The 20,632-nt window shown below is 34.5% G+C and overlaps 2 protein-coding genes across 4 annotated transcripts; one reads left to right on the top strand and one right to left on the bottom strand.

The window, feature by feature from the left end:
• Positions 1–548: 548 nt before the first annotated feature.
• On the bottom strand, positions 549–10,180 carry LOC132266502 (RNA polymerase I-specific transcription initiation factor rrn3). 3 transcript variants are annotated; one of them, XM_059767385.1, is made up of 16 exons: positions 9,986–10,180; positions 9,250–9,436; positions 8,364–8,447; positions 8,196–8,267; positions 8,052–8,123; positions 7,686–7,922; positions 6,641–6,751; positions 6,436–6,549; positions 4,763–4,888; positions 4,570–4,638; positions 4,284–4,387; positions 3,251–3,334; positions 3,035–3,122; positions 2,347–2,466; positions 1,940–2,124; positions 549–1,181 (listed from the first exon to the last, which is right to left on the bottom strand). In XM_059767385.1, the coding sequence occupies exons 2-16, from the start codon at positions 9,361–9,363 to the stop codon at positions 866–868; spliced, it is 1,896 nt and encodes a 631-aa protein (XP_059623368.1). In that variant the 5' UTR covers positions 9,364–9,436; positions 9,986–10,180; the 3' UTR covers positions 549–865. The 3 variants fall into 3 exon arrangements, with proteins under 3 accessions (XP_059623368.1, XP_059623367.1, XP_059623369.1); XM_059767384.1 differs by having other exon boundaries at positions 9,250–9,396; XM_059767386.1 differs by having other exon boundaries at positions 6,436–6,543; positions 9,250–9,396.
• A 3,621-nt stretch (positions 10,181–13,801) lies between these two features.
• On the top strand, positions 13,802–17,167 carry LOC132266500 (plant intracellular Ras-group-related LRR protein 4-like). The gene is made up of 5 exons (XM_059767382.1): positions 13,802–14,062; positions 14,424–15,130; positions 15,379–16,292; positions 16,374–16,566; positions 16,868–17,167. Exons 2-4 carry the CDS (start codon positions 14,464–14,466, stop codon positions 16,509–16,511), a joined length of 1,719 nt encoding a protein of 572 aa, XP_059623365.1. The 5' UTR covers positions 13,802–14,062; positions 14,424–14,463; the 3' UTR covers positions 16,512–16,566; positions 16,868–17,167.
• The last annotated feature ends 3,465 nt before the right edge of the window (positions 17,168–20,632 follow it).

The following is a 20,632-nucleotide window of genomic DNA, read 5'->3' as shown; positions in this document are numbered from 1 at the left end:
TTTTTTTTTTTCCCTCCATAGAGAGCATAACATATCTATTCTCATTTCCTCTATTTAAAAAATAACTAGATTTTGTTGAATTTTTTTCTCTTATCTGTCCCATGAAATTATTTTGCTTAAATCAGAAATGAGGGCAAAAAGCTATAAATGCAGGCATGAGCTAATTAGAGTAGCTTAATAAAATTAAAATTGGAAAAAAAAATAGTTCATCCGCATTTTGATAATTAAAATTAATTTTAATTAACAATTGCCTTGTCAAAGCTTGGTGCTTGAGCAATACAACATCCAAATTGAGGACCTGGTGTACTAACAAATTACCTTCTCTAGAACAAACTCTCTGTATAAACAATGACAACACAGAAAACCATAATACCATTCAAAACAGCTTCCAAGCCCAAAAGGTCAAAAACAGCTTATGAAAAGCCAATCCAAACAGGCACTAAATGAATATTCATATAACTCCGTAAAATGATACATGTTTCAGCGAAACTAGCACAAAAGAAGATTGTACCAATTCAAAAATTATATTGGCTCTGAACTACCAATCATGCGATAAATATTAACTATATTTAGATTGAGTGGACAAATATTACAAAAATTTGCGTGAGTGAAGTTGAGGAAATAAGAAATCACAAAACTGCAGTACCAACATTACTGCTGAACTCACTCTAGCCAGACATCTTTCACATCTCACTGGAGACTCAGCATCCTTCTTCAATCTTTCGCGTCTTGGCCCCTGACTCATGCCTTTGAAGTGGCGATGAGCAATCATACGGCAAAACTGGTGGATGAAGTCGACAAATACATTTTCCGGGTCACAAAAAGTATTAAGTATATTCCACAATTAAGGAGAAAAAAACCTGGATCACAAGGACTCGGGACTAGTGGATGGTCTGATTCTGGAGGGCATTTGCATGGGTCGCTGCAATTCACCTCCAAATCTGTAGTTCAAAGAATTCTTGGGTGTGATGGACATTTTGTTCAATGCATAGTCAAATTCATCAATATCGAATTCAAGCTCCTCACAACTGCTGGAGGCACCACCATCCTCAATGTCTAATCCATTCCCCCTGAGACAGATCTCATCAACATCCTCATCGCAGCTATCTTCTTCGTCGTCGTCGTCGTCATCATAAGTGGTTCTAACCATCGACCAGTAAATGAAATTTGGCTGGATGAATCTTCAGATTAAAAAAATCCAAAAAGGAACATGATAAAGTCAGAAAAATCAGGCAAAAGCACCACAAGAGGTCTCAACTATATTGCAGGACATCTTTGTTAATTACAGGCTTGGAAAAGTTGTGTCTCTGCTACACTTTGATCTAGAAAGAAATGGACTTAAAGAGGATCATTCACGATATCATCTTCTACTACTTTACGAGCTATTAGCTTGCATTTGGTTTGATGTATTCAAAAGAAAAGTTGATTTAGTGTTCAAGTTTACATAAATATATAACAGAATCGCCTATTGTAGTTGGACTGACAAATAAGAGATTATATGACACAGGTAGAGACATATATCTAACAAGCATCCCTGTGAAACAGAACCCTTCAAGCAATAAATTTCAAATGCATGAGAAAATGAAAGGCTTTCATGGAACATGAAATTTAAATCTCAGTGATAGTCCTAAGATGCTTAAGTCAAAGTCTGTCCATTTCAAACCCATCAATCCAAATGCAAACTTGAGGACATAAAGCCCATCCTTCCAAACAAACTTGTTCTAAATTTTCTAGGGACAAGCTGAAATTACAAGCAACTGAAAATGCCATGCTAAAAAACCCTTGTTCCAGAATTTTGGGATCTAAAGCAGCAGTCAAAAAGACAGGCATAAAGAACGGCCATTTTCTGTATTTATCCAAAAGAGAGCCTACTATGTCACGTGCAATTTTTGACTATTTCCCTGGGTAAAAGGCTAGACCAAAAGATCAGAATACGAACCTGTCAGATTTTTTCAGTAAATACGGGTCAAATGGAAAGAACATGTCAAGCCTTTCCATCCCACCAAAAGCCCTGGAAAATTCTGATTCCAGTAGATCATCAAAGACAAAGTTCTCAGATATGGTAAATAGATGAGCTGCCTTGGCCTGCCGAAGAAATTCTTCTACTATGGATGGCAAGCACACCTGTCGGGGAAGACATTAAGGAAGATTAGGCCCCATTTATGTTAAATTTACAAATGGATTCTGCAAGTTCACGTGACATGAATGTACCATAAAAAAGGACTGGACTAGAAGACACAGACTAAATCATATGGTTAAGAGAAAAAAAGGATGTCAAAGGTATGAACTTGTGACCAAAATAAAGGAAAATTCATTTTACAAACTTAAACATTGTGCCATGTTCACCTTCAGTGGGTCCAATGGATGCTTCAAGATTGCCTCAATAGGCAAAAGGTGAAGTAGTGATTTGAGATGGGGGTCAACCATTATTGATCTCATACGAAAGCAAAGCACATACATAATGGCCTGCACAACAGAAAATTGACATCAGAAATCCACATCTACAACTACATTTTTTTTTTCAAAATAAAATTCTATTCAAAATTAAAATTGCAAATAGCACATAAAGGCTCTCTTCTTTGCTTTCAGCCTGCACAATTAAATAGTGGGTATCAAATAAAGTTCCCAAACTATACTGCTTCATGAATAACCGTATAACCGTCAAGATTTATATAAAAGTGACTAGGAGACAGAAAAGAACCACTAATAGGATTTGCAATTTCCTGGGCAAAAATCACTATTCAAGAAATTAAAAAGTTCCTCGTATATAACAAACCCAAAAAAAGAAAAAGGGAAAGAAATAGTTCCCTTTCTTTCTCTATGTTAAAATTTTATCTACCGCCAATATGAATATAATTTATTCACTTTAAGAGACCAAACCTTTACCCATTAGGAAACGCTAAAAAGCAAGGAACTTTTTGAAACTTTTAATCAATAAAAAGAATGTTACTACCTCTTCACATGACTTCATATTTATCAACTGTAACTATTTAACTCATGCCGAACATAACTGAATGTCAAAGCATCATTATACCTGGCATCCAGAATAAAAAACTCTATGAGCTTCTGGATTGATTTCACCATCCCGGATTTGACAATATTCGAAACACCAATCTACCAGCCTGAAATATCATAAATATAGGGAGAGACTGCATAAGAAACTATACTTCCTGTTCTTATTTTAGACACATTGAATAGAATAGAAATAAAGAAGCAAGTTTTATGAGTGAATATAAAACTGCTCAGCAACCTCTTCAACATGATAGCAACAATAGAGGCTGACACAAACTTTGCACGAGACAAATAGCTAGCAAGAAAAGCAATAGCACTCATCCTGCATAGAACCAATAAAGAAATTAGCACTATATAGACCTTTGAAAATTTGTGCATGACAAACTAGATAAATAGAAGTTTCATAGCATTTACATTTCTGGTTCTATTTTGTCAACATTGTAACAGAGTAAATCAAGAATACTAAATGTTGGAACTGAACTGCATCATTATTAAAAAATAAAAATAAAAAAATTTAGCTAGTCAAATCAAAATGGCCTAATGACTGCAGTTGTCTGGTTTTCAATAAACTAGAAATCAAACACATTTTCATCCATCATTGACACCATTTATGTAGTAGGCCTATGGTAGAGAACAAAAAGAGAATGCAAGAAATATAGAGAGAGGCAGGGAGGGGGAAGTATTAATAAGACAAAACTTACAAAAGAAAAAGTGCACAGCTTATTTCAAACTCCTGTTGAATATGTATAAGACGTATGTTGCACAGAAATACTCGAGTAAATCTGACAAATACTCCTTAAAATTTCTTCATACAAAACACGCGCGCGCGCGCGCACAAATTTTTTTTAATAAAAAATCCATTACAGTGCATGAAATGTGAAGCTCATTAAATAAGATGTATGTAAAGAAAAAAAGAAATACTAAGCTCATCGAGCCTTTGCTCATGCATACACAACATAATTCATAGGATAATTATATAAAAGCAGCAACAAACCTTGCTGTAAACTACCATCGTGTAACAACTAACAAGTTCAGAAATTTTTCTCTTTCACCCTCCCCCAGCCCCCCATATCTGCTGTAATTGAAACTCCTTGCAGTTTCATGTTTTAGCAGAAGTATCCTTAATTGTAAGAATGAAAAATAACGAGCTTGTGTCCATCTAAAACGGTTCAAAGATAACAAGTAAAAGGTTGCGTAAATAAAAAGATCGTGTAGTCTAAAAAATGAAATAAGCATCAGAAAACTAATCCCCCCATGACCTCATTAGTTACCTATCAAGTGGGGATTGACCACCCATAAAAATATCTGCAAGCATATTGGCAAATCTCACACCACAGTTATCAGGATCCAATGAACATGCATAGAACATCACAAACTGCAAAATGTAAAGCAAAAAAGTTAAAGACAATGTGTGTAATTTAAAGCACGATTTAACAAAATCCATTCCTAAATCCAAGATAAGTATATCCAATGAATATAAATGAACAAAGAAAAACAAAAACAAATCAATAAGAGCAATTTTTGTTTGTTCATAATACTTTTGTGAGATCTACTCACCTGAGCAAATTTTGACTTGTACACAGTCAAAACAGTTTTCTGGAATGACTGGAGTAGAGTTCCGAATACCTAACCAATGGATAGGTGAAGAAATATAGATTAGGGGACCTGGGACAGCAGCATGACAGTTTTTTTTTTTTTTTTGGATGGATAGCAAAATAACGTTTTGAAAAATGATAGTGACAAAGATAACCTCAATCAAACGGCCAGCTTCATTACAGGACTTGAGATGCTCAAAGGTTAGGACCATCAAGCTATCCAACTTTTCAGCAACCACAAGTTCCACATAACTCTTCCGACCCAAAGATTCTATTAAAAGCTGGGCAAAAAATAGCATTAGCATATAAGGAAGGTAGAAACAACAATCAAATGCACTTTAAGTATCACAATCTCCAAGGGAAATTTAAAACCTATTTTTTTTTTTTTTTTTTTAACTTTTGGCACTTAACCTAGTGCATCTTCTTATACGTAATAGTTTTCCTCTCAATTTGAATATTGACGTGTTTTTAACTTTTGACATCAACTGCCCACTGCAAAATGTTCCAGCCATCGTCATTCAGCATCTGGAAGTAATCTGTTGATGATATTGCCGCCACTACTTTACCATCATAAGCTTCTTTTTCTTGTTCTTTTTCCAATTCTTCATCCTCCTTTTGCAACGGAGTTATTCTTGGGACTCAGAAATCAGTATTTTCTTCCCTCATCCAAGACAACAAGCTAATAAGAGGCTTAAACATTTATTCACAACTAAAATCCAAGAACTTCACAAAAAAATTCTACAGACCTTTTATGGTGGCAAAGGTCGAACATTTTGGTCAACCTCCACCTAATCGACAAAATATTAGAAACTACAAAAAAAATATTGATGGACCAACAAAAATATTGAGGTCCCACTTACATAAACTACACGTAGAAAGCCAAAAAAAAAGGGCTATATATAGAATTTAATTGTAAAATAATTTTCCTTCTTCCAATTCCTTTGCTAATTTTTGCAAGTTTTAAGCAAAATCTTTTCACACACACTGTGATTTAGCCAGTACCAAGAGAGACTGTATTGCCTTTTAATGCATCAGTATATGATCTTGAATCTGATCAGTTTAGCTACTACCACGAAGATTTACAGATATAAATTCAGGTTAAAATCAGTACAATGTTACATATCATATATATATATATATACACACACATATATTTAAAAGCATTAATTTCCAGCCTCTGTGCATTGATGAGTATCAACCAGTATCAATTTGGGCTTCTAAATCCTTTTTTTTCCCTACAAAAAAATATTTAAAGATTTGCTCAGCTGAATTGCAAAGTATCCTGTCTTATCCCAGCCATATCCAATTTCGGAAAAAAGAATATTTTTATTGTTTGGGATACTTTGCAGCCATATCAGACATGTATCCGACGTGTATCCATGTCAGACATGCGTCAGATATTGCCACAGCAACCTTGGAGAAGTATTTGTCAGTTCTAGACTACAACTGAACCGCACTACTTGAGTTTGTATCAAGATCAAGTAACAGAAGCTCATTCAATATTTATTTGCCATATAAACCAGCCAAGTTCCATTCAAGTCCCAATTTAGTTCACATTTCAAGCTGGCTTAAGCAGCCTACCACTTGATTCAACTTGGCTTGGCTATAAAAGCCAGATTGTTGGACTCTTAACACCATACAGATTACTAAGGAAATATAATTGTGTAAACTGTACCTCAGCAAGACATGACGACTGTATGATTAACAATTCATCATACTTGTCAACAATTTCATGGGTAAAACATCACAACAGAACAGTATCAACCTTCAACTAAAGAGAATGCAGTGGCAATCAAATAAAACAAATTAACAAGAATATAAAACACACCTCATCACAGTCTTTCTCGGCATCATATGCAGTTCCTTCCATCTCTCCAAGCTCCATCTCAAAGATGCCTTTACTAGAATCATCCTGTAAAATATCATTCCAATCTATCTGCACCTGTATGAAGATCAATTAAAAGATTTTTGAAATAGCTGACTTTAACTCCCTTTTCATTCACAAATTTACAAGATAACTTGAAATAACTCACATCCAAGTCTATCAGCCTATCCACCACTCCAATAAGCATCATGCTTCCAATAATTTCTCCCATTGCACCACTCTCCAATCTCAGCATGTTCTCTATATATATCACAATCAACTACAACAACAAATGGGTATTACTTCAGATCAAATGATGTGCTGCAACAAATTTTAATTCATAATGAAGACATTGTATGGCGATAAAATATGGAGTGATGTCTAGAAGTACTTGATTCATGCATGACATTAATTGAGACAAACAGTTTTAGGGCAAATGTCCCAATTACCATAGCAAATTCTTCATCATGCCTGCTTGCATGACTACCTTAATCTGAGATGCTGGCATAAATAACCACCAATGTCACTCAAAATCGGCATGCATAGACAATATTGGCATCAAGCAAGGTAACATAAGAGCATATAGGTAACACAACAGAAAAGTAAGGCCTCTTATCTGAACAAGTGTCTCATATGGTAAAAGGGCTAGCCCAGTGCACAAGGGGGTCATCAGATCTACACAGCCTTATCTCCGTATAGAGAGGCCGTTTCCAGTTTCGAACCCACGACCTCCAGCTCACAATGGAGCAACATTAACATTGTGCCAAGGCCCACCCTCAAGAGCCTGAGTCTTGTATGGTACCTTACAAAACACCATCACCACCAGTTGGATTGGTTGGAGTGCCCATTTGAACCAACCAACCCCCCCCCCCCCCCCCCCCCAATTTTTTTTTTTTTTTATAAATCCCAATCATTGCATCAACGTGGACTTGCACAAATGCACCCCAAGGATGCTATGGCACAAGTAAGAAGCCAAATTATGTGCAAGTTAGTTGGCAGGGAATTCAATTGAACGCAAAAGACATCTAATTCTTTATTTGGATGACATTACTTAATTAAGCAGAACCTTCGACAACCAGGGAGGGTACAAAATCTTCAAAATGACAGTACTACAAACCTTGAAGTAAACCTCACTTGCATGGCCTTACAGAAATATGCATAGAGGCATGAGACAACACTACCAATTTTATTGCTCAAATATAATTTGAACTTACAGATTCTTCAGCATATATATTCGGCATTCTTTCGGTTATTAAGTCCTGTAGTTTCAAAGGGGCGAGAGGCACTAAATCAGCAATGTCTTTCAGCGCTGAATGCACGCGATAAAGAACTTGGTCCTTTCTTGCAACACCGCATGGCTGCTTCAAGAAGGAATAAGGTGGGCCAGGTGGAATGAAATTGTTTACAAACATATTCAAGCATGAATCAACATAATTTCCACTTGAGGCAGCCTACAACATTATAAGAGAGTGAAATATCCGTCTGTTAGGAGTGCAAAAAATAATAAATATAATATATATTGGATGAACAACTAAACTACTTAAAAACAACTTCTCAGATAATCAATTTCACCCACATACCAAGGCTATTACTAGTTCAACTATTGAATCCATCACATCAGGCCCATAGTTCCACAAGCTCATTGCAAATATCTGAAGACCACTCGCCAATAAGAAAATCAAAACAATCAACAAATTACTGCAATGTTCATGTATTGGACTTACAGAAGTAAGAAGGGACCGATGGTGAACATTATCTATACAAGAAACTGCTCCAGATAGTGCTTTTAAACATGTCTGCCAAGCACACAAAAAAATAAAAATAAATGTGAAAAGTAACTATAGAACAAAGATTACAATTGAATTGAAGTTTGCTTTTGAGTAGCAACCTACCACAAGAAGAGCAACCTCATCAGGGGTGAGATGTTCAGTGTGGTGGATGACCCCAATCAGCTGGTTATAACTGTTGCTGTCACCCTGGTCATAAATATTCAGATTTTGTACAAGTTATGACATCAAAGCACACGTCGACAGAAAAAAAAAATATGCCAAACAATACACTTACTTTCTATGCATCAAAAGGACTACCATTTTTCTCTATAAAGTCTAAGAGAATAAAAAGGGGCAAATATTCCATAAAGCTGGCCAAAAAGAAAACTGGAAATCAAAAAATTAATTTTATATATTTTTTTAAAGAAAATTAAATAAGGAAATCAGACTGAAATAATTATCATATATTAATTAACTAAGAAAATCAGATTGAAATAATTACCATATATTTACCAAAAAGAAAAATGGAAATGATTACCAACTATCAAAAGATTTGGGCTCTAATAATTCAGCATTATATTGAACGATACAAATATATTTTGGTATGGTCCAATGAAAATACACCTGAATCCACATATAGAAATTATGCTTGTGAATGACAAAGCCTTGTCCTAACATGCACTACAACTCCTGTTATACAATCAGACCATCAAATATCCATAGGTCATTAAACACGCATGTAGATAAACTATCACCGGAAGGGGAAAAAATGAAGTTACTCGCAATGCTGAACAGTGAACACCTATGTGCCAAATATAAATCAACTCAAAAATCCTGTGGTCGGGTATTCAAATTTGCCAATCAAGAATACGAACATTAAATAAAAACTTTTTATTATAATAAAAAAGGTATATTTTGACTGGCTCTTACTATACCTGATATTGTAATAACAGTATGGTGTTACAAGAGAACTGAACAATCAACATAGGTATATTTGGAGAAAGCTTACCAGGGTAACTAATCTAAGGGCATCCCGAACGTGATAGACCAGCTCTGAATCGCTAAAATTAACATCCTCAATTTCATCAAGTCCTGTCATCTCAGATTCTAATTCCACTCCCATGATCTCTGTGGGACCGTGATGCTAGTGATACTTCTGTATAAGGCCATGGAATAAGGAAAGTAATAAACCAAACCTACAAAGATGGGAAACAACAGTATGTGTGCATGCATGTAGCAACCAAAATCCGTATGTAAGCCTCAGAATTGTTTTGGCTAATAATCTGATGCTTGTATAACATAGTTATTCATCACATGTGATACATTTCTATCTTTTATGAGTATGAAATTCCAATCAAAACGAAAAAAAAAGTACAACCCTTCTTACCATAAGGTACTCTTATTAAGAAAAATCAATTCTTTTGATAAGCAAAAACAAAAAAATCAAATACAAAACGCGTCACAAGGCTATATGATCCCATATTGAGAGAAAATCATACAATGCACTACTCTCTGAAAACAGTAACCGAATAGCCTAAAATTAGATAGCATAAAATATGTATAAGTATAAATATATATATATATATATATATATATATAATTTAACAATTTATCATGTGAGCTAGGGTAAAGTTCGAGTTGCAGGAGACAATTCAACAGTTCAACATCGAATTCATGTGTGTGTGTGACTGTGTGTACGTATCACGTGTTGAAAATACATTGGGGGCGATCATTGTGTTACAGACCTGAGATTGAATTCAGTTAAAGCGATATCGAGAGAGATGTGAGAGAGATGAGAGCAGGAAGTTGAAGCAGGCAGCTCTCTGTCTCGCGAAGTTGAAGCAGGCAGCTCTCTGTCTCTCTTCACTCTCTCTCTCTCTCTCTCTTTCTTGCCTCGGGGATTGCTTGCCAGTTGCCGCAACACCAACGGACGCCAGTTGGGGACTTCAAACATAAACCCTAACCCTTAACTTTACCAGCCTAAAACTTAACCATGGTTATATTTAAACCAAGGTTGTCCTTTTTAATCACAAAATAAAAGCCAACAAAAACAATTTCTTTGATAATTTATTAATTAAAAATACACTTTAATTTATTTATTAATGAAAAATATCGGTGAACTTGCCTATTAAATTATAACCTTTTTTATTTCTTTTTAATTTAATTTATTCACAATCATGTTCGGGGATTCTAATATTTAATTCAATTTTGTACTTTGTATATCGATATAAAAATCATACAAATACACTTGTATATTGGTACGACAAGTATAAAATTAGACATATATAAATATTCGTGTGATTGTGGACATTATTGAGATAAATTATTAAATGATCATGAACCATTTGACACTGCTAACTAATCCAATAAACAAGCTAAGATTTGTTACCAAACCCCTAAAAATGTTTTTTATACCCTACATAAATTGTTAGTTTATATAAATACCTCTACTTTTGACTCCCAAAACTCATAAAAAATATTCATTGGCCCTTCCAAATAATAATAATAATAATAATAATTTCAAAGCACTTAGTTACTTGCCCCAATAATTATGAATTTACAAATAAAAATAATTTGTATCATCTCAAAACTAATACAAAATTTTAATTGAAGCTCAAATCTTGTCTAACAAAGGTATAAATTCAACTCTTTTTTTTTTTTTTTTACTGCAATATCATTGTTTTGTTTACATTTACACTTACATATACACAGCTAGAATATCCATTATATGAATTCAAGAGATATAAAGCAAATTTTCATTAATGTCTCCTCATATTTAATAAAAATACATAAACTTTCCTAGTCACTCATTTTCGTGTGAAATAGAAAAAATTAAAATACTGTGACACCAATATGACAATAATGCCAGTAAAGATAATATTATTATACATACTAATATTTTTAATTGTCACTTGTTTGATGACATATTTTATAATTATTTCTTGTATAGGTTATTTAAGCACTTCTATATTTTGTTCCTGCTAACTAATGATGTTTTGTTTATCTAAAATATTATATTTTCTCTTAGAATTTCTTTATTTAGTTCATGCTAATTGTGTTTTGTTTAGTTAAAATATTATATACTTTTCTTAGCATTTATTTAATTGTTCATGCTAATTGTGTTTTGTTTTGTTAAAATGTTATATTTTTCTCCTAATATTTCATTAAGGTAACAATGACATATTTTCATAAAGTGAAATCAAAGTAATCAATTTTTTTATTTTCAAAAATTAAAACAATTGTTGAATAAAATTTAATCCTTCAAAATCTTTTCCTTCAAAACTTCTTCTTTTACATGTAACTTATCATTCCATCTACTCTATTTTATTATATTTTTTATTTTTTCTTTTTTCCATTTCATTTTCCATTACTAACTATTTGGGTTATTAAATTTATCAATTTTTGGATTGTATATTGCTCAATATATTCACTGATAAGAATAATATTGTAAATAAAATAAAAAAGACATCATATTGCGATTGATTAATAAAATTTCAATTTTTAATTACATAGTACTAGTTTGCCCCAACCATGCAATAATGGGAGTCTCATGCGATGTTGATCTTTTAGTCCCTCCCTCCCCCAAATTCCTCATGATCATTTTCTCAAATGTCATTAGTTTAGGACCCTCTATAATTTCTCTAAGCTTTAGAGGGTCACGATGCAACGGGTTGATGAGTTGGAAGACTAATCTAATGGCTAGTCGTGATTAAGATTTTGAAATGTATATAATATACATGAAACTATAAAAACATTAAAAATAAATGTAGAATTTTGGTTCATATCGAGTTGGTGATATTTGAACTCTGAGTAACCATAATTAAGTTTGTATTGATATTTATAACCAATTCTAATCCAAATTGTAAAAACTCGTGAAAAATTTGGTCCGGCATAGAGTATAGCTTAGGTTCGCGTTGCCTTGCCCAAATTTTGACGGGCTCTAACTGAAATAACTTTTTAGAATTTGAAATTTCTTTGTACGTACTCTCACTTTATTCAACTTGTTACACAAGAAAATAATAAAGTTATTTGCATTTTTTTTTTATTTGAGATTGAAAATATAAATTTAAGAAATAACATTGGATCAAACCGTAGTTTTATTACGTAACTAATAAATAATAGTTATTTGTAAATTTATGAACAAGAGATCATATATTATTGACATACACGATAGGCATGATGTGAAACCAATTTTGTTGAGGAGACTTAACTCCTCCATGTAACACTTTGAAAGAAAAAATATATATCAAAGCATATGGGTTGATGATAAATTATTACTAGTTAATTTAGATGGGTGAGAGTTTGTCAAATATTTTTTTTGAAAATATAAGGCCGATTTTTAAAGACGTAAAAGATATTACATACATGTACGTATGTCGTATGTGTGTTTCAAATTCACAACTTGATGCATAAATTATAATGTACTTCACTGCTTTGGTAAGTAGTAAATCAATGGTAAATTCTTACTAGTTAGATGGTTGAGAATTTGTCAATTTTTTTTTTAAAAATAGAATTAAAGTTTCAAAGACGTAAAGGAGAATACACATGCGCATGTTTTAAGTTCACAACTTTATTTAGAAATTATAATATATTTTATTATATATCAGCATGACGCGGTTTTGATATACATGCAAATACTATTTCAAACATAAAAATTAGGTGCAACGTTTATTCCATCTAAAATACACATGTAACACCAATTATTTTCAGTATTGCATTATCAATGTAATTGTATTTGCATTTTCGAAATAATTATGTTGCATGCGATGCAATTTCAATAATAATAAAAATAAGTGAAATGCAACATAAAATCCACAAATTCCTTTTTGCATATTATTTTGGACGGGTCGGAGAATCTTCTGGAAGCTTTTATGCACATATAACACTTGTTGTGCGATGCAATTTCAATCATTTGTAACATAATTTGTGGTATTAATTAGCGTGTTTTAGTGCTCAAATGTTTATTTATTGATGGCAAAAAAAAAAAAAAAAAAAAAAAAAAAAAAAAAAAAAAAAAACCATTTAAGCACATGGGTCAATGGTAAATTCTTCTCGATTTGGTGGAAGGTTGAACTTTGGATATAATAAGTGTTACATGCTTTAAAAACCACAAATTACCATATGCATATTTGATTTTGGGCAAACGAGAAAGTGACTTTTAAGTGTTATACCAGTAATAGTGGAGGATAAAATTGTTATTTTATAAAATAACTTTACATGTTAAATTTAGAAAAATATTAAAGTAATTAGAGTGTTTTCTAGCGTATGAAATTTGGACAGTTGCATAAAATTAAAGTATTGGAATTAAAATTGATGGAATTTGAAAAAAAAATTTAATTCAATTATCTTAATTGTTTTACTCTAACTATACAATTTTTTTTTTAAGACTGCAATTCTATACAACAGAACGGTTAATGTTTTTTAAAATGGTTAAGATTAAAGAAAGGCAAAATGATAGTTTTGTTATTCCGCCTACAAAGGGAGGTCAATTATGGAAATTAAGATAAGAGCACAATAAAAAGTAGAAAACGCAAGCGTGAGTAGATCTTATCAACGGCTAATCATTCGATAATCGAATCCAAGGTGTATTTTCCACGAATTATCAGATAAATTTTCTATATTCATATATTGTAATACACTATATATATCACACAAAACGGAGAGATGTAATGGAGCAGAATATTTGTATAATTATTACAAAGTCACTGGATTTTCCATACATCGAACAAAGACCCATTTCTTCACACAGTACCTGGTTTTTCTCCCCACAGATTAATCACACACGAAAATATGAAATTCGAACGCTCCTAAGTCCTAACAAGGTTGTTCCCTCTATTTTTCTCATAGATTTTTATTTATTTTTGTTTTATTTTTCTGGGTTGGTTTATTTTATTAGAGGTTTTTGTTTGTTACTGTGTGCGCTTTTCACTAAATACGGCAAGAGCTGGTTTTCATTTCCATGGTTCAATCTTATTGATTGAAGTCTTGTTTATTATAATTATATTAATTATTCATTGTTGAATTTTATATAATTTGTTACATATTCTCTATTATTGATCTGGGTTTGCTTTGAATATTGATGTATATTTTTTTAATGGATAATGTTGAATTTGATTCAGTTTTTTCCTTTCGTTTTCTTTGTTTTTGATCTGGGGTTGCTTTGGAAAACCAAAAAAAAAACAGTTTTGATTAGATATTTGTAGTTCTGATTGTTTGGGAAGAAATGGAGCCGTCTCTGAAATCAATTGATGAGGTGGTTGAAGAGATCATGAGAATTCACAGATCTTTGCCGACGAGACCTGAGATTGATGAGGTTGAAGCTGCGAAGACATTGATTGAGAACGTGGAGAAGGAGGACCAGCTGAGAATTGAGGCCATAGCGAGGCAGACGAAGAGTGCCAACGTGCCCGAAGAGCTGTTCATGGTGTTACAAGAGATGCAGAAGAGTTTGGTTTATTTTCAGAGCCAAGAACAGAAGAGGGAAGCTATGAGATTGCTGGATCTTGAGAACATCCACACCCTGTTCGGTGATTTGATCCAGAGAGCTGCGAAATGCGCTTCTTCCAACCCGGCCTCCATTTCTCATCAATCCAATTACCCCAGCACCTCCAATTTGTCCACGAATTCGAGCAAATTTTCATTGATGAATTCTGCTTCCTTTTCTGGTCGGGAGTTGAATTCGCCTGTTGCTACCACTACCACTTCGTCGTCGAGCTTGTACTATGAGAAAGATCCTGTTAGGAATTCGGAGTTGTTCACCAGAGATGACAGTTATTTGAAGAAGGTGAAGTCCGCATTATATGTTGATGGAATTGGTTCTCGATTTCAACCCAGCGACATGTCAGCAACGCAGATTATGGATTCCACTCTAAAATCTCCAAGGAGTTCAGGTGAGATTCATTCCCCTTTTACATTGGCATCAATTCATGCCTTTCGAGTTTTGGCTGTTGTTAACTTGTGTTTACGGTAATGTTTCTTCTTTAGAATGATTGGGATATGGGGATATGCTTGAACTTTGAAATTTTTTTATTTTAGTGAATGTGTAGTATTGGAATTAAGACTGAACAGAAGGAGTATTCATTATGATCCTTTTGTTTAAGTTCTTTGTTTTATGTGAAAACAATGGTTTATTTTGTAGGTCAAGATGCTGAGAAATTCAGTCTAATAAAGCTTGCTAGTCTGATTGAAGTATCTTCAAAGAAAGGCACTCGAGATCTTAATCTTCAGAATAAATTGTTGGACCAAATTGATTGGCTCCCTGATTCGATCGGGAAGTTGTCAAGTTTGATCACGCTAGATTTGTCTGAGAATCAGATTGTGACCTTGCCAGCAACGATTGGAGGACTTGCATCATTGACAAAATTGGATCTTCATTCAAACAGAATCAATGAACTCCCAGAGTCCATTGTCAATCTCCTTAGCCTGGTCTTTCTTGACCTGAGGGCTAACCGGCTAACACATCTGCCTCCTGCATTCGGCCAATTGGTCCATCTCGAGGAGCTTGATTTGAGCTCGAATCAGCTCTCTACACTCCCTCAGTCAACAGGGTCTCTTGTCAGCCTCAAGAAATTGAATGTAGAGACTAATAACATTGAAGAATTTCCGCACACAATTGGCCAGTTGTCTTCACTCAAGGAGCTTCGAGCTGACTATAACCGTCTTAAAGCCCTTCCTGAAGCTGTAGGGCGACTTGGATCCCTGGAAATTTTAACTGTACGTTACAATAACATTAAACAATTGCCTACCACAATGTCTTCTTTATCAAGCTTGATGGAGCTTGATGTAAGTTTTAATGAGCTCGAGTCGGTGCCTGAGAGCTTATGTTTTGCTACTTCACTTGTCAAGATAAACATTAGCAACAATTTTGCTGATTTAAGATCACTTCCGAGGTCTATCGGGAACCTTGAAATGCTTGAAGAGTTGGATATTAGCAATAATCAAATACGGGTCCTTCCGGATTCCTTTGGGATGCTATTGCGACTACGTATACTACGCGTGGAAGGGAATCCTATTGAAGTTCCACCAAACAATATACTTGAAATAGGTCCACAGGTAAATTTCATTTGTTCCAATGTGATTATATGGGATCTGTTGCTTTTGTTCCAAAGTTATTCATGATTTTCTACTTCTCAGTCTGTTGTAAAGTACATGGCTGAACTTGTTGCAAAGAGGGGCGTCAAGTCACAACCAGTTAAGCAGAAGAAAGCTTGGTATCAGATATGCTGCTGTTCAAGGTCTAACAAACGGAAGCGAAATGGTATGAGCACGTGAAGGAAAGATTTTGCAGTGTTTAGGACCAAGTGACACACAACAAAATTTTTGCTGGGTATGTTGTTATATATTCAATTATCGACTTTTGATTCACTTAAAAATAAATTAACTCTTCTATGGATGCTAGTGTATGTAGACTGAAATTCATTGCATAGGATTCTCACCTTAAAGTGGTGAAGATTTCGTCCTTACACTGATTAGATGCATCTGTCTAGGACTAGAATATCTCCCCTCCCCTTCCTTTATAAATGATAAATTTAGAAGAGAGAATAAAAGGTTTGGTATGAACAGCATATAAAATCAACATAATCCTGATCTAAAGTGAGATACCTTATGTTTTATTATTTATTGTACAGGGAAATTGAGCTGTCAGTGGGTTTGAAGAAATCCGAGATCTCAGAGGAACCTTCTGCCCACAGTTAATGAGGCACTAGCTTTTCAGATATGGTTTTGATCCTTCTTCTCAAGTTGTAGATTTTTTTTTGGTCCTAATATCTCCCATTCTCCCTTTCCCTCTTTTCCACTTGTATTTATTATGTTCTTGATCTAAAATAAGATGTACAATTGATTGTCTTCAACCAGCAAAATGTGGTTGAAAAATGTTGTATGTATTATGTAATATCCCTAAATGTTAAATGAAGTATGAGTTTACCTTATCTCAAAATGTTTTCAGACAATGCCTCCTACACTTCCTTCACCTACTCTATTTGATAGAGGTGTGGAAGCTTTTGGTAGTTCCTTTTGGGAACTTTAGGTAGCGCCTTCTGTGGAGCTCATCTTCATCTTTTGCAATGCAAGGTAGTGTTGCAGCTATAACTGCTATGCCTGGAAGATTCTTTACCTTTACAGCCGAAGTGAGACCTCTGTTCAAAGATGATGACAAAGGAAAAGTGGAACTTTCCCTCGCTTCACGTATTGATGAGTAGTATTACTGCTCCTGGGCTAGTTTCTTTTCCTAGAGAAACTTGAACCTGCTTCTGTCTTCTCCATCTTCTCTAGCTTAGTCGAATACAGTGTTAAAGTTTATACCAACTTTAGTACTAGCATTATTGTTCTGTCTAGTGGGTGAAGAAGGACTCCATAGACAGTTTAGCGCATCCTTTTACCGTCCAGTACTTAACTGCTTTGTAAATGTGAAACGGTGTCTCATTAGCCAAATAGTATGGCTAAATCATAACAGCATAATGATAAATTATCCACTATTCTTCTATAGCTAGTATGACCATGTTCTTGTAGACAATACCATAGTCAAAATGGAATCTGGGTATGGTTGGTAGCAAGTCTGGATCAGATTCTACCTGGAACAAAGTCAAGTTTTTGAGTCTATTTGTAGACTTGTTTTTTGGGTCTAAATAATATGATGTCTGTCTTACACTCTTACTAATACAGCACTGACCTTTTTTCTAGTATTCCCTTGAGGAATAGAAGTTTGTTAAGTTTGTGGTGCATCTTATTGCTTGAATCAATCTACTATAAAACCATGCTTGAAGATCATATCTCTTGAAGTTCAGCTTTGGAACGAAAGAGGAATATGTATGATTTAATGCATGTGTTATAGATGCAATAAAGCTCAATTTGTAACTAAAAAGACCTCCATAAGTTGTTCAAGATGAGGATCGGAAATTAGGGAAGGGCACATTCTATTAGGTTCAGCGGGACAACCTATGTTTTCAGGGGCGATCTCATAATCAGATTATGAGGAAAAGGGAAGTGCTTGACCCTTTGCTGCTCCTTTAAAACCCCAGAAGTATTTCTGGATTAAATATTACTCTGGCTGTTATGGATACCATTTGGCACTAGGTTGTTATTTGCCTGCAGTATCATCTTCATTTAACCTTGAAACTTTGGTCCTACAACCTCAGTATTACATGCTCATATTGAGGAATACGCCCAAGCGCAAGTTAGCCATACTAATCAAGACCACAGCGGCTTTGCTGCATTCCGAACAAGCAAGCAAGGAATGAGCAGCTTTAAATGGATAGGGGAACTAACTTCCATTACTGACACTGACTCCATTTGTTTAACCATTTGTTTTGGGGCTGCTTTTTGTGCACTATGTTCTGTCTGTTTAACTCTTGACTCAGTGATATGTTTGGTTTTGGGAATACGACAATCCCTTACATGGTTAAGTTTATATTTCTACTGCAACTGTCATCCCCCCTCCTCTACAGCTATCAAAGGGTCTAATAGCCTCCCAATGGCAGTTTTTCGTTACCTGGAAAGCTGAGAGCTACTGTTTTTCTTAATGTTCGGTGTGGCCCAGTAGAAGTTGTGGTTCACTAATTTGGAAGAGGATCCTGCACCCCTCAACTGTAATAGGGACGGCTTAGAAAATTTTGAGCTAAACAGCAGTAGGATGCTGATATTGGCACGGGATAAAGGCAAAGATGATAAAGTGTAGGATGCTGATATTCAAGACAAAGCGAGTAGCTTCTCTGTTATCGGAAATTCTGCAGTGCAGCGAATTGCACAAGTTGCTTGAACAGCCTTGAACCCTATCAGCCTTTGGCGTTGCCTTTGTAGTATACTGCTATACTGGTTCAGACCAGTTCCCGGCAAAATCTGACCTGAATTTTCCATGTATTGTTGAGGTTTATGTATGCTTTAGAGACCTGAATTTTTTATGTCATCAGTTAATAATGTTGTCAATAACTATGTTTGCTTTAGATGTCTTTCTTTACTACTTTCATTAATTTTGATTTAAACATGTCAGTGGGTTTGTTCTGGCTTTTGTTTTAGCCAACTTGGCAATGTCTTTGTAACTCCCCTTTCTTATGATCGAACTTGGAGAATTTGAAGGTTTGAGAAATTCCTGTTTATGAAATTCCTATCTGACCAGTACTTAAGAAGTTTCTATTTTTGTCACTCTGCTGTGTTCAACTTTACTTCTAGAATCAAGAGCACTGTGGGAGTTCTTTGTCCGGAAAAATAAAAAAGAGAAAACCTTCTCTGACCAAAATTCTGTAGGAGGTGATGGTATAATGTGAATAAAATAGATCATTATTTGACACCATCTTTAATTTTGTTAATAATTCTACATCGGTTGCTGCAAACTTATGTGTGTGTGTATATATATATTCAATACATATTCAAATGTATGCATTTGTTAATGATGTTTAGCAAGTGGGGCCCGAAACACAAAATTGCATAAAATTTTACTACCTGGACTTGGCTCAGTATTAGCCTCACAGGCTAGATCATAGACACGGTTAGCATTAAATCAGTCGACCCAATATCAATTGGGCTTCTATCTGGACTAACCCAACTTCAAGTAAGTGACAAGTATTGGGTTTATTAGCGGCCAGCAAAGGGGGGCAGAAAACTTGGGCCGTCTTATCAGCAGGCCCATTTGGCATCACAACGAACTCACCACGTGTAGTTGGACTCGGTGGGCCTGCCTTACTAGAACATTCCTGCCTGACGTCTCCACTACACACCACAGGACTTACGTCACACAATTCTTCTCAACAAATGTCGTTTTTACATTCCGAGCACGCTCTCGCTCTTAGGCTCCGCGCTCGTTTTCACTCAAATTCTGATAGTTTATAACTTAATTTTATCGCTCTTACGCTCCCGCTTTCGAATTCACTTTCGTTCCTATGTGATTTAGGAGAGGTCTATTCATTACTTCCTCCATCCCTCAATAGAAGTCCATGTTTAAAAATTAGAGTTTTTAAGGGGACATGCAATCCTTTTTAAAATTACTAAATTATACTTTTTAATTTAGATATATATAATTATAAAGTTTGAAAATTTTAAAAAAGATAAAGGATAATGATAGAAATATAATGAAAATATGTTTTAACTTTTTAAAGGGAATAACTAATTTGAGATACGTAAAAATAAAAAAATAAATTACTAATATGAGATAGCGGGAGTATCTTTGACTTGCGAGGAAAAGATTGGCAGGCCACCGTACACCACACAAACCGAGGACTGCTTGGAGGCCAAGCAAAACGTGCCGGAATGGATTGAGACTTTTCTTCATTTGACAGGTTGAGGGGGAAAAAGGAATTCTGGGGATTGGATTCATTGTTTGGTCAATGTCATCTTTCCAATGACTAGTATAATATTGTATTGAGTTGGATTGCAACGTAAAGTTAAACAAATAAATGGATCAA

Source organism: Cornus florida, unplaced genomic scaffold (assembly GCF_030987335.1).
Source record: "Cornus florida cultivar Cherokee Brave unplaced genomic scaffold, ASM3098733v1 CherokeeBrave_3.0.0_Hap2_Chr07, whole genome shotgun sequence".
In the NCBI taxonomy this organism is placed as follows: Eukaryota; Viridiplantae; Streptophyta; class Magnoliopsida; order Cornales; family Cornaceae; genus Cornus; species Cornus florida.
The sequence above is the reverse complement of the archived record's forward strand: the minus strand, read 5'-3'. Positions and strand labels throughout refer to the sequence as shown.

Excerpts from the sequence above, each read along its gene's own strand:
- LOC132266500 (XM_059767382.1), top strand. The coding sequence starts at position 14,464 with ATGGAGCCGTCTCTGAAATCAATTGATGAGGTGGTTGAAGAGATCATG. Across the intron at positions 15,131-15,378 it reads AAAATCTCCAAGGAGTTCAG|GTCAAGATGCTGAGAAATTC; the intron begins GTGAGATTCATT and ends TTTATTTTGTAG. Across the intron at positions 16,293-16,373 it reads TACTTGAAATAGGTCCACAG|TCTGTTGTAAAGTACATGGC; the intron begins GTAAATTTCATT and ends TCTACTTCTCAG.
- LOC132266502 (XM_059767385.1), bottom strand. The coding sequence starts at position 9,363 with ATGGGAGTGGAATTAGAATCTGAGATGACAGGACTTGATGAAATTGAG. Across the intron at positions 8,124-8,195 it reads ATCGGTCCCTTCTTACTTCT|ATATTTGCAATGAGCTTGTG; the intron begins GTAAGTCCAATA and ends AGTGGTCTTCAG. Across the intron at positions 6,550-6,640 it reads ATAGGCTGATAGACTTGGAT|GTGCAGATAGATTGGAATGA; the intron begins GTGAGTTATTTC and ends ATCTTCATACAG.